The 14,436-nt window shown below is 43.2% G+C and overlaps 1 protein-coding gene across 3 annotated transcripts in view; it reads right to left on the bottom strand.

Moving 5' to 3' along the window:
• Positions 1–14,436, bottom strand: part of TMTC1 (transmembrane O-mannosyltransferase targeting cadherins 1) — a 152,636-nt gene that overhangs the window by 42,622 nt on the left and 95,578 nt on the right. For all 3 annotated transcript variants that reach the window (XM_085229557.1, XM_085229560.1, XM_085229566.1), the window contains one exon: positions 7,249–7,413. In XM_085229557.1, coding sequence (XP_085085683.1) covers positions 7,249–7,413 — 165 coding nt within the window. The remainder of the gene's footprint in view (positions 1–7,248; positions 7,414–14,436) is intronic.

Raw genomic sequence — 14,436 nt, 5'->3', positions numbered from 1 at the left:
TAGAAAGAAATCTCAAGAGCACGTACACCATGGAAACATTTCCCCTGCAAGAAGCCAGAGAAGTCAAAATGCTGTTTAACAGGGAAATTTTTTCCAGCACATAAATAGGGACTCTCTGAGGTAATGGGAAATAAAAGTGGATTAAACTGTTCATGTAAAAGCAGAAAAAACACTGTTTCTCACTCACAAGCAGATCCCTGCCAGCTGCTGTCTTCCTTCCTCCCCACTAGCTCTATGCTTCCTACTCAAGGTAAGAAACTCAGGAGTAAGGGCATTCCAAGCCTTACTCTGCCTACAGTGTCTCTGCTGTTTAAGCAGGGTGGGCAGTGAAGTTAACCATGAAAAAATGAGGCTGCAAACAGCTTCTACATTGGGGAGAAGGCACCCACAGGTGCCCAAGCCCTCTGTTAGGAATTTCATTTTGAATGGCACTGGAGAATCTTAGTGGCAAATCTGCTGCCTTTTTGGTTATCTGCAGCCAGTGGCATCAAGCGTCACTAATGCCTTCTTGTGAGAGCTTCCAAAGCTTCGCCCACGGCCGCCTTACGGAGTTCAGCACAACACAGCCACAGTTTGCCTACAGAAATCAAAAATAGACCTTGCAGTTGGCTTCCTAATCATCAGGTACTTCCAAATTACTTACAGGGAGCACTACAGGAATAAGACATTTTGTGACTAATCGCTGAATTAAATCAGTTAATTGATGCTATTCTTAAGAGAATGATTTTCTATATTAGTTTTCACAAAGATATACTGCACCAGCAGCAAGTAATGTGTGACTGCTATGGCTGTGTTAATTTCCATTGGCCTTGGGAGCTATTAACTACACACTTACAACCTCTGGGCATTACCGGAATATTAATTCTTATACAGAGAGGTTTGAATTACATCAGTGACAGCGTTACAGGCAGAGACGCAGACTCAAAGCTGTTACCATCTCAGAGCTATGTGCAATGAGTTGTTGGCTCTGTTATAGCCCCCGCTGAAACACAGCACACTGAGTTAATGGTGGGAAGTATATTACATATGCACAAGTACTGCAGTTCTAATGAGATACAGTTTTAACAGTAAGATGCATATGTTTAAATATTTTAATTCTGGGCTGTTTCTCTTTAAATAGAATTTATTACTAATCCTGCTGGTCCCATTTATTAAAACGTCACCGATAAAGCTCTTTCATCTGTGTGATTCTGCTGGGGGTGGGGGTGACATAGGAAACAGAAACTGGCTTGAGTTCGAGTCATCATGATGCTGGCTTCTGCATCACACCACTCACATTCCCCGACCTATTTATTCTCCTTGCATTGGTGGGGAGGGGGGGTGTTTGGTTTTGCAAACGCACACAGCAATGACTGAGGCAAACTGCTTGTGGACTCCGCACTGTCAGCAGCACAGCAAACACCCGGCTGGAGGCAGACTGGATTTTTTGGAGAGTTTAAGCAAACACTTCTGCTAATTGATTCTTGACCAGCTGAGAACACTGTTTGCTCATTGACAGGGGAAACAATAATGTCCACAAATGAAAGCCAAGTGGGAAAGGGTGGAGTATAAATAACAAAGCAGAACACAATGGCTTTCCATTTCTGCTTCCCGCAAGCCCACAGTCTCTCACAGTTTCAATCTCTTTTTCCAACTTCTTTTCCAAATTCTCCTGTCTCCCTCCTTCCCAACCCAGCACACGTGCCCTTCTGAAAACCTAAGGACCCACTATCCAGCCAGTCAGAAACAAGTCAACTGAGATTCAATGTCACTCATCAGGAGCATTTCCTTCCTTTCTGATTTCCACGACAGCACTAAATAACATAAATGGAAAATAAGCAATAGGAAAGCCATCTTACGTAGCACTTCCTCCCCATGGAAAGGATGCAGCCTGTTAGTCATAATGCAGAGAAACAAAATGTCACTGGCACTTCCAACCTCAAATCCAAATCCCATTTAGCCTGCAAAAGTCTCCCATGATATTATTTTCCTCAGCACCTGTCCCACTCTGCAAAGTCTGGAGTAGAAAATACATTGATTTTCTGTGATTTTCATATGAAGAGCATTCGGTTTGCAAGGAAACGAGACCGCTCCTGTCTCAGCAGGAACCTTGGGACACTGAAGTGATACGTTCTGCTTTGGGAATCATTATCACCAATAAAGGTTCTCTATGGCAAAATGTTCCCTGGATGATCCCAACAGCCACTGTCCCTGGCGTCATATCCCTGTATTGATTTTCACAGATATCAACACGGGACTCTGAACCGTTCTAGAGAAGATGCAGAAAATGCAAGGGAAATTGTTCTTCTTAGCTGAGTTGGCTTTCAGAATTAACAAAAGCACACAGCAGTAAATGTCTCCTTTGGAGTGGGTTGGTTATTTTTCTCCTGTTTGGTTTTTTTTGTTTTTGACTGTTTTTTTTTTTACACATTACTGAGGTCAGCAGACCTGACTAGGGAGGGAGAACTGCCAACTAAGAAAGAGCCACTTTTATATAGTTCCTTTACTGGCTACAGCCTTACTTCCAGACACTGTCACAAATGTGAGCTGTGCACGCAATGCTTTCTAGGAGTAATAGGAAACGTGGCAGCTTCACAAACCTTGAGAAGGTTGACACAGCGGATGCAGGGGTCAGCCCACAGCCCTCATCTCGCCCTCTCTGGCTGGAGCCTGAGCCTCAAACAGGATCTCCTTCTCCACCTGCTAACGCAGTCAGGCAAATTTGAGGCTTCTAGAAATTTATGCTTCAAATAGCTATAGCTTTTTTTTTTTATGCTTGTGGGTCATTTGCTTCTCACTTTTAGCCCTTGCACATACACTTATGCACAAATGTGTAGATGCATCCTCTCCTCAGGTGGTATCATTCTCTTCCTCACTGAGGTAGCCAGGACTTAGAGATTTCTGGTTCCTCCAGATTTGGACCCTGTACTGGAGCCCAAGAGTTGTGGCAGCCATGAGCAGGGAGGGTGATGGTGCTGACACTGGCAGCATTGTGTCAAAGCAGGGCAAACCTTGAGAATGAAAAAAGATGAGGTGCAAAGTACAAAACTGATAACATGCTGAGAATACATCTACATCTCCTGGGGAAAAAAAAGTGCAGACAAAGCATGTATAACAGAACTGAGGGAATTAAGACAGACTGACACTGAAGAAACACATCTAATCAAATGGAGGAATTGAAAGGAGAGGTGAAGAGGAAGAACGAGAGGAGGGAAGAATCAGTAATTAATTAAAGCAGCAAGTGGAGGAAGAAGAATAGAGAACTAAGAATGGGAATAAAAATCCTCTCAGCACATACTTCTTTAAAAAAAAATCAACACACACACAGACTACCAAGTAGGTTGATTTATGTCTCCTTTCCCCATATATAGATTTACTCTGTTTCCTTATTATTTTCTCTCAAACTGCTTTACTGTTCCTTATCTCCTCCTCCTTCTCTGTCCTTTCTAATTTATTGCTGTCTAACATGCCTCCAACCACTTCTCCCTCCTTCACTCCTCTCAACATCATTCCATATACAGCCTCTATGCTCCTTAGATAATGAAATTATCTTCTTCTTCCAGTCTTCCACTGTTGTATTTCTTTCCCATCCTACCATATTATAGACTCTCAACAGATGTGTAACATCTATGAAAAAAGATCTTAAAGGACAACAGAATGCCAACTTGCTTAAATAGCATAATAAAGAAGGCTATGAGAAATGGAAAACACCCTTTTAAAAAGTAAACTTTGCAGCTGAAGAGGTAAAAAAGTTAAGTGTATAAACTTTATCCAGTTTAACATAAACCATAACTAGGCAGACCAAAAGAGATATAAGGAAAAATTTGCTAAAGATATCAAAGCTAAGAATGCAATACATCAGATATAGAAAATCAGCCTAAGAAATTCCCACTAAAGGAAATATCTGAGGTTCTAAAAGTAATACTTGAAGACGAAAAGGCCACAACAGAAGAGCTCACTAAGGGGAACTGAAGGATGTTTCCACACTAGAACCTTTCCTTAGAGGGGCAAGTCCAAAGCAGTGTCTCAAACTAAAGTGGTACTAAGAGAAGCATTAAAACAAACCAACACCAAGAACACCTAAAAATCCACAGGGTCTGGTAGCATGCAAACTTTTCCAAAGGAAATCAAATGTGAAGCTGCTATTAGCTGCAGTATGTAACCTATCATTTAAATGAGCCTTAATATAGGAGAAATGGGAGATGATAAATATGATGTCAGCTGCCTCCACCCAAAGGATATGGGGAGTGACAGAGCAGCAAGTCCGATTTCCTGTTCAAGTAATTGAGGAGAAACAATAAAACAATAAAACTAGATCTAACAAACTTCTGGATAGCTACAATCCAACAGGGAAAAATTCAACCTTGTATTTTGCAGAAAGAAGTTAGGTGAACAGATCCGTTGTTCTTTGATAGACTCAACAGGCACGTGATACTAAAGCCATTGAAAGCTTTTATGAAAGCCCAGTCAGTTTCAATCATCTCAATGTTGTGCACCTGGATGCTTAAAAAGGCTTTTGATAAAATCCCTCACTGAAGTTTTCCCATTTCTTTAAGGCATCGTGGAATAAGATGGAAGGTCCTCTTGTGAATCACTGTCTGCTTGAAATACAGCAAGAGAACAGGTAGGTGAAAAGTTTTCCTAAATGGAGAAGACTACAACACCAGGGTTCCAAGAGCCATGCACTGGCACTTAGGCCACTTCATATGTTCACAAAAGATCTGAATACGAGATCAAACTGGGAGACAACGCATTTACAAATGACAACATGAATCACACTGCAGGAATTAAAGCTAACTAAAAAATGTTGCAGAAGGATCTCGCAGTATTGAAGACTGAGCAAGAAAGCGGCAAATGAAATGGAATTCTGTTACAGGCACAAGTTTTAGATTGGTGTCTACACATCAGACATTTCCACTCATAATAGGTATCCTGGAGCTTGTGTGGACAGATTAATAGAAATAGACATTAATAGGAAAGGAATAGAGAACAACAACCAGAAAACGGCCCTATAGCACTGAGCTGCAAATCTGAATGGAGTATGTTGTTCTGGTCTCCATCTCAAAAGGATAGGTTAGAATTGGAAAACACCTAAAATAGTGACAAGAAGGATCAGAAACCACTGATACGGAAGCATAACAGCTTCCATATGAGGAGAGTTCAAAACTAGCAGACTCCAGCACAATAAAAAGGCAGCTCTGGGTGAGGGTCTTGGGGAGAGGCTGGGCTGTATAGGCACGAAAGGCACATGAAAAATGATCAGTAGGTTGCTCCCTACTCATTCAAAACACCAGAACTAGAGGAAAGCAAGAAAGATGATCAGGCAGAACATTCATGACATACAAAAGGGAAGTCGTTTTGTTGCACACTGTGTAATTTAACGATGGAGCCCAGTGCACAGGATGCTATGGAAGCCAAAACTATAAATAGATTTGAAAAAGCAGCCAGAGACATTAATGGAAGAAAAGTCCATCAGCAGCTGTTAAATGCAAAAAAAGAAAGAAAAAAAAAAAAGTAAATGAATCCTGACTCAGGAAGTCTTTAAACTGGAGATCAGTGCAAGCTAGGAAAAGACTGAGAGAAGCATCACTGCTGCTTGTCTGGTTCTTAAATTGCTTTTATAGGCATCTGCTGCCAATTGCCTTTTGAGGTGATACCAGGTAACCCAGCATGAGCACACCTACATTCTTGCCTTCTCCTCAAAAGCCTAGGACAGATATCTTTCCTAGACTTGTCCCCAAAAAACCCAAGCTGGCCAGCCTAACCCAAGCCACCTACTTAGTCCAGTATAATGCTGTGGGCAAGACCAAATCCCTACCTCAGAGCACTGTGTCCATCCAAGCTCTGGCTCAGTGCTGCACTAACACAGTTCTATGGCTTCTGAATTTGATCTGGATAGATACAAGTCTATTTCAAGTGTAGATGTGGCACTGAAGGACATGGTTAGTGGGCACGGTGTGATGGACTGACAGTTGCACATGATGGTCTTAGTGGTCTTTTCCAACCTTAATGATTCTATGATTCTATTTGCATCCAACTAAGCTGAAGTAACTACGGGTTATGTCTCTTCTGTTACAGACCCTCTGGCACACTGAATCATCCCAAGAGGGGTTCTCTTGGAAGAGAGGAGTGAGAGATACCTTCCTCTCATCCACTCTGGTTTGATTTCATCTCTCTTAAACACAGGTGACCACAGCCGTATGCAACGATACACAGATGATGCCAAATGCACAACATATGGAATTGTCATCTTCCCACTCCCTTTCAACAAGAGAGTCACCCAATTTGGGAAGCTGTCTGGCTTTCCTGCAAGTGGCCACCACCAACCAGAATGGCTTGGACTGGAACCACATTTAAGACGGAGCTGTGAGAGCCCAGATTGGTCACCATGGCTGCTGCTGTCTGAACAGCAAACAGAGGTTCAGAAAGACAGGCAATGAATTGTGTTGGAGTAAAGAAAGCCCTACTCTACATTTAAAACAAAATTCCACTAACAGAGCTCCAACCGCTTCAAGAGTGTCTCCTGAAGTCTGAAAGGTACACATAAAAAGTGATTTCATACTCTTTAGTGCCGAGTAAATTAAACTTTGCTCTGGCCAATAAGTTAGAAAATAAAGCTAAGCAACCAGTGTGCAAATCACCTGCGTTTCTACAATTACCTCACAATTAGACAACTGCTGAAAGCAGCTGGAGGCAAATGCAATACATTTCCTAGCAAAACACAAAATGAAACAGTCTGTTCTGATGCAGAAAAATATATAAATGAGGTTATAAAGAGAGCTGTTTGGCAAAGAGTAATCAAATAAAATGAAATATGGTACATTAAGCTTGGCACTTTGTTGCATTTCATTTTTGTCATTAAGAATATTGCTAAAGAAAATTCAATATATTCAATAGGGTTACTATGGTGTTTTGTTGGGCTGCAACAAAATTCTGCTATGTCTTTAAAAAGGAAAGCATTACATTATTGGTAAATCTACAGCACTGAAGTTATTTAAAAGCAGTGTCTTAAAAATGCTATTGCCAGAACAAAAGTTTGTGCATACGCACATAAAGTACTGACACCAGTTTTTGCACAGCTGTCAAAAAACAGAAAGTAAGTGGTGGTGACTTTTTTTATGTATAATAATCAAAATGTTAATTGCACCACTGCATTAATAGCTGGACTAGTCCTTGTGACATAGCAAACCATTTATTCCATGTAGCAAACAGGCACAACTTATTTTAAACAATATGAAAACACAAGTATTCTCCCATGGCTGCCCGTACCTGAACAGGGACTCTCTGGAGAGCCAGATTTCATTCTGTTTCACGGTCTTCCAAGAGAACAGCAGCAGCAGTAAAGCAAAGAGAGTCAGAACAGTAATTCTCCACTTATTTAACCACGTAGTCAGCTTTTTCAGACCATGGACAAAGAGGATGCAGTACCCCATACTGGAAAAAAAGTGAAAAATGGAAAAGGTACAGTTACATTCTAGTACTCCAATTTACATGCAACACCATTCAGTATCACATTTCTTACACAATTACTGTTGTTTTTTTTTTAACTAATTATATTGTCCAAGATAACAAACACGAATTCAGCAGCACTTTTTCTCATGTCACTATGTAATTTCCAAATTAATCTAAATGACAGACCCAGATGCCAGAAGTATAGTAGCATGCATAATCCCACACAGTGTAATGGTAGACTGCACCACTCCGTGCAAGGCAGCTGCCTTTCCCAACAGCAAGCTAGCAAAGCGTCATGTAATAACAGTAATACTGAGTGCTACCAAAGGGAAAAGCATTACAGCACAATGAAGGCTCGAGCAAACAGCCCCAGTGGCGGTTGCTATTAGTGCTGGTCTGCACAGCATGGAACCCGGAGAGGAGTAAAGCACAGCTGGAGGGGGGTCAGAGGCCTCTCCAAAAGGTTCTGGAGGGAATCGTGTTTTGAACTGAGGTCTTGCTCCTGTATAGCTTTACACTAAGTCAGTAATTATTAATTACTTCATGCAAATGTTGCCCATCCTTCCAGTGACTCCCTCTGAGCTGGAAATTCAGGGCTTTGAGTTGCTGTACTTAGCATACCGCTAATTTTGTTCAGCATTTTTACGAGGGAACTTCAATTGCTATTGCCTGAGGCACTTCATTAGCTTATCTGTAACTATTTAACCCAAAATACTACATATTGAGCTACAGCTCTCACTAGATAAAAATTTAGCTTCAGACTTAAAGTCTATCTTAGCCCTGGCAGCTCTCTCCAAACAAAAGAGGGAGCAGAAGGATCTGAAACAACACTTGGGGGATCATGGATGCACTGTGACTATACCACTATGTGGGCTCTACCTAGAGTGGAGTCCCGGTGAGACTGCTAGAAGGGAAGAAAAACTAAAAACATAACTTCCTGTACAGAGGTAACATTGCAAGTAAGTATGCAATACAGTGTAAGTCTATCTGGAAAACAGAAAAATGTCCTATCTTTGAGGAACTGTGAACATGTTTCCCCATAGTTTCTCTGCCCCATGAAAGGATGGGGATAGTGCTAATATGCTATACAGAAAGGGACAATCATTCTTACTGAGGAAGCTTTTATATGCTGATCAGAACCTGCCACCTCTGCTGTGTACTGATCTGCACCAGGTGCCACCTCTGGCAGGATATTAGTGTCATATAGGGCACTGAGAGAGGCACAGACTTAGGAGACAAATACAGAAAAAACATCAGTTCCAGAGATCGTTCTGAACTTTGGCATTAGGTTAGAATTTTCCCATTTCTCAGATGCGGTTGTCAATATTTATTTTCACTTAACTACACTTGCATTTGGCTGAAACACATTTCTTACAGCACTCGCTCTGTTTTTTTTTCCACAAATTCTTTTGCACACATATGTTTATTGCACCTACATTAATTGCAAGCAGACACTTAGAGCCACAAACTGAGATGCTGGTGCCAAACAACCCAGCCTTTATAGCTGCTGAACCTTCCTTTACAACTCCGAAAAGCTAATTTCAGTAATAAGCCCTCCCTTCCCAATGAGAAATGCCTCGAAAACCTGCAGATTGTTTTCACTCTGTTATTTAGCCTTTTAGCAATTTAATCCTTCCCTTGAAATTAATTATCTGACATAAACATTACTTAATTGCTTTAGCACAAAGCTGTTTTCAAAAGACGTTCCCTACACCTTCACATTTTTGAGAACGGGCCTTTTCAAACAGAATGGTGAATGCTTCCAGAAAACAAAATATGCAAACGTCAATGTCTTGGTATTTCTATCAAACCCTGCCCTAGCTGCTAGGGATGTTGGCCCCGGCAGCACAGCCAGCTCTGCACTGAGGCTGCACAGGTACTGCAAGGCTGCTGCTTCCCGCCCAGGGGAGATTTTCTAGCATCTGTGACAGCTGCACACTGAGGCTGCAGAGGGGTGAGGGTAAGGGTCCATCTTAGCTGTGATTTGTCTCTGTGCTTTTCAGGGCTCCCTTAGAGACTACCAGTCAGTAACCCAAAGGCAATCATAGAATCACAGAATCACTAAGGTAGCAAAAGACCACTAAGATCATCTAGTCCAAGCCCAACCCGACACCACTGTGCCCACCGACCACATCCCTCAGTGCCACATCCACGCGGTTCTTGAACACCTCCAGGGACAGTGACTCTACCACCTCCCTGGGCAGCCCATTCCAGTCTCTTCTTCCACATTCAGCAAGGATCCAGTATGGACAGTGAGGGGAATGGTTTCCCAAGTGGCTGCCAGAGGGCGATCATGGAGCCAAATCATAGGAACCCAAAACTGCAAAGCTGCTCCAATGAAGTTAGGACCGGTCTGTAGTTGTGCCACAATTACATCTAATTAGTCTAAAGTTAATGTATCTGTATTATAAAATGCACATGTATTCAACAAAAGGGAAAAGGAAAAGGATCAGAAAGTGTGAATCTGGTAAGTTTGTCTTAAAACTTCAGACAATTCCCTGTCTCAAATAAATAGGGGAAGGGTGGAGAAGATCTACTTCATTGCTTTGCCAGGAACCCTTCAGTGCAAGTCAGCAGAGCTGCATCTCTGCACAGTTTTTCCTATTACATCTATTTTTCAGTCCCAACCTGTGGTTGAGAGTGGTTGGAAATGTCCTGGCTAAAAGGTTTTGCAGCAAGGACTATAAAGCACTCACATGTCCTTTGCTGCCAGGAAAGCAGGTGCATTAGTGATTTCTGTGCCAAAAATTGTATGCAAAACAACTGTCTCCAATATCTCTAAACCTATTATCCAACAGTATCTTGGGCTACATCAGAAGAGGGGTAGCAAGCAGGGTGAAGGAAGGGATTGTCCCCCCTGCTCTGCCCTCCTGAGGCCCCCCCCACAGTTCTGTGTCCAGAACTGGGGCCCCCAGCACAAGGGGGACATGGAGCTGTTGGAGTGGGTCCAGAGGAAGGCCATGAAGATGATCAAAGGGCTGAAGCACATCTCCTATAAAGACAGGCTGAGAGAGCTGGGCTTGTTCAGTCTGGAAAAGGGTCAGGGGAGATATCACTGCAACGTTCCAATACTTAGAACTTATAAACAGGAGAGGAATTAACTTTTTTTCATGGATAGATGGTTAAAGGACAAGGGGGAACGATTTTAATCTAAAAGAGGGGGAGATTTATATTAGGTGTCAGGGGAAATTTTACACTGAGAGGGCGGTGAGGCCCTGGCATAGCTGCCCAGAGAAGCTGTGGGTGCCCCATCCGTGGAGGCACTCAGGGCCAGTTTGGATGAGACTCTGGGCAGCCTGAGCTGCTAGGTGGTAGTCCTGCCCATAGCAGGGTGTTGGGGCTGGATGGGTTTTTAGGCCCCTTCCAACCCAAACCATCTCCTGCTTCATTTCCCCACAAATGCAGAATTCCTCTTACTCTACAACCCACTTCTTTCACAACAGACTAAAAAATCCTGGTATTGAAATTAGCTTTCATATAGAGATATAAGGTTTGGCAACAGAAGAGCACCAAGCTTGCTTGACAGAGCTGCTGCACAGCAATATGCCCTGGTGGCTGCTGGATCTGAGCAGCCCAGAACCACTAATTGTGAGGGTTTTAGCAACGGGCAGCAGTCCAGGCAGAGGTGGCTAAAAGACCACGTATGGTGACACTGCACTCATCTACTTCAAGAACTTAACAAGTGACTCTGAGACACTTCCTGCATGGTTTGGGCCCCTGGGCAGCCTAATCTGGAGAGTGAGAACCTTGCTCATGGCAGAGGATTGGAACTTGATGATATTTAAGGTCCCTTCCAACCCAGCCCATTCTGTGAGTCTATGGTTAATGCTGCCATGACACTGCAATCACCTACAAGCACACAAAGCACAAATACACCAGCTTTTCTTCTCAGAGTGCCAGGGGACTCAATTCTGTATCAAAAATTAGCTCAGTGGGAAATCACACTTTACTCACATGCATTTAAAGAAAAAAGAATGAAAAAGCCTCAAAAGTACCTTTCATCAAAGACCTATTTCCCACCTGAAAAAAGTAATACACTTAAGTACTAAATTCTAAGCATCTTCATAGTCACCTTTACATGGATCTATGGTTGTATGATTTATTTTTGTATTAGCTGTAGCATTTCCTATTGAGAGAGAGAGCCAGTTCTCTTATAAGGCTTTTGTCCTGGCACTGGCATCCCCTGTCATTCAAGCATTTTTCTAACATACTTTGTAGCCAAAGCAAAATAATGGAAAACAAGCCAAATCCCCAAACCACTACTATTTTTTAAGTCCATTTTCCACTGGATTATAGTAAAACTGCTAATCTTTTTTTTCCTTCTTCTGTAGGATAGGCAACAGCTCGCTACAGCAACTCTCCCCACTGTGAAAAGTCTGTGACAGCTTTGCCCTGGGTCAGATGTGAAGCAGAACCTAAGGAACAGGTAACGTGGTAACAGTTTTTGCTTGGGCTCACAATGAGAACACTTACAATGGGGGAACGTGCAGCTTCAGAATGTCACTATCACTATTTGAGGGCTCGCACAAGAGATTCTTGCTTGGCACACAGACCCACCAGCCTCATGTTTTGGACTCCTACAGTACCAGTGACACCTTAGTGGGGTCCTGAATTACAATGAGGGCAGAGCTGCACTTGGTAGGCAAACACTGTGTGCCGTTTACACGTTTCTGGCAGACTGCATGCAGGGAGCTATGCAATGACAGATTTTCATCTGTAGTTTCTGTGGTTTGTTAATATCGTTCCACCTGCATGAAGTGAAGTGATAAGAGGCACAAACAGATGGGAACGAGGTGGCACGCAGACCCTGTATCCCATGGAGCGCTACAAATACCGCCTGATTAACATAAGAGCCAAAACAGCAGATACTTAATATTTGCAAACCATAATTAGATCACAAACTCAACCTTTTCTTTGGCCACTAAGGCTCCTTTTCCCAGTCAGAGCTGTTGCTCATTTGCTTACCCCAGTTCCTCTCTCCCAGTTTGGATCAGACACCTCATTTTTCATCAAGAAGTCAAGAGTGCCTTGCTGCACTTGGTTGCTGGCCATGCTGCCTCACTGCAGACACAACATGGTTAGCACTGCAGCTATCTGAGCACTGCAGCCTGAGATTATTAGCATGTTCCACTGCAGCAATCTGTCCGCACTGGAAACCATCTCACCCCCTCTGGGAGGTGCATGAAGCCCTGCTGCTACAAAGCACTCCCAAAAGCAGAGGCCTTCCACTGAGAAGAGGAGCAGGGTGGGTGCTGCAAAAGGGATGCACTAAGTCCCTGCCCCCTGGCTGCAGGGCAGCAGCAGGTGTGGCTATAAACTCGAGTGGGAGAAACTGTGCCCAAAGGATGCCTTTCTCGCACTCCTTAATGTTTATTTTGGGGATGTCAGATCTTGTGAAGTCATTGTTTGGTGGTTGGGATTTTTGGAACTGGCTTAATCTCAGCCACATGCATGTAAGCCTGGAGTAAATCCACTGATCTCAAAGCAGTTACTCCAGATCTCAGCCCGGATAAGAGTCCAAGTAGATGCATACATACAGAGCAGTTATGAAAAACGCTGCCTGGAAGCAGCCTGTCAAAGCATGGAAGAAATACTGCCCTATTCAGGGGCTGTTAATGCAACAAAAGGGATTATCTCAAAACTATACTGAGAACAGAAAGTGCACTTGGCTTTGACATTTTGCCCCGGAGGCTCTTTCTGGGCTGCAAACCTCCTTCTTGATTTCCAGCACTTAGTTCAGATGGCTCCCTTTCTCTCCATAAAAACTAACCCCCAGTTTGGAGCCACTCAGAAGCAAGTTTAACCCTCGCATACATCGCTTAAATTAAGTGTATACTTTGCTGCTGTCACGGAGGTGCAGCCAGAAGGACGATGTTCTCTGCTGCTCAATCCAAATGCTGAAAGCAAACACTGGACTCTCTTAGTTTAAAGTCACTGACACATTTCCCAGTCCAGACCCATTTAGACATTCCTAGGCACAACACGTTTTTCATGCTCCCAGCCAAAGCTGCTCCAGCTCCATAGCATGAGCTGATACATGCCAAAGCCATCTGAGCTGCACAGGCAGGGCTGTTGCTGCAGGGGAAAAAGCTAGAAAGGCAGTTCATCCCCATTAAACAAAATGGTTGCACTCACACTTCTCTAATGGGGAGTCATTGATTGCAAAAAGCACACTCTGCACACCATTTGGGCCACTCCTGCCTCTCAGTCACGCAGTCAGATGCAGAAGGGAGGAATGACAAAACAAGTATAGCTCAAAGTGGCTCATTCTGCCCCAAAACAGTGCCCACAGGCATGGAGGTCCAGTGTGAGTGGTGCTGGCAGATAGTCAAGATGCTATTAAATGAAAAATGTCGAGGTTTTCAAGGGTGGAGCTGTTTAGGATCAAGTGAAAATCAAGACTTTTTAAAAATGTTTTTGTCTGCAAAAATAATATATGTGCACCTTAGCTTGCATCTGGGTCACCCAGAATAAACAGAAAACCAAAATTTAGGGTCTCTTCTTGTGACCTGGATCACTCAGGTTCACATCTCCGTGCTAGGTCAGGGTTAGACCTGGGGATGTGAAACAGAGTTCACCTGTAGGGCTCCAAGCCTGGGGTCCCCAAAACTCTCCAGTCACCAAACCCTACCTGCTAACCCAGAATAACCATACTGTACCGAGACAAACATTTGAGAAGTTTTGAAAAGTTAACTTCGTATGGTCGACTTAGCGCTGGATGAAGTTTCTTCTTGCAGCTGGTTCAAGGCTAGATTAAACTCAATGAGCAATAGGCTGGCTCACTTGGCACAAGTGCAAGCATGGGCCTGGATCAGGCCTGGATCAAACTGCTTTCACACTGATCTGAAAGAGTGTAGGTCCAGTGCTAACAATCCTGGGAAACTGAAGGTGTGCAGTAGGTGGAGTATGCTATCCCAACACTCACATGCCCTGATAACACTCAGTGCTCTGATAAAAGCAATTCCAGGCCGCATGCATCCTATTGTCCATTTCTGTCATCCGTTT

This window comes from Meleagris gallopavo, chromosome 1, assembly GCF_905368555.1.
Source record: "Meleagris gallopavo chromosome 1, MGAL_WU_HG_1.1, whole genome shotgun sequence".
NCBI classification, from domain to species: domain Eukaryota; kingdom Metazoa; phylum Chordata; class Aves; order Galliformes; family Phasianidae; genus Meleagris; species Meleagris gallopavo.
Note: the sequence above shows the minus strand (reverse complement) of the source record. Positions and strands in the feature narration are given on the sequence as shown.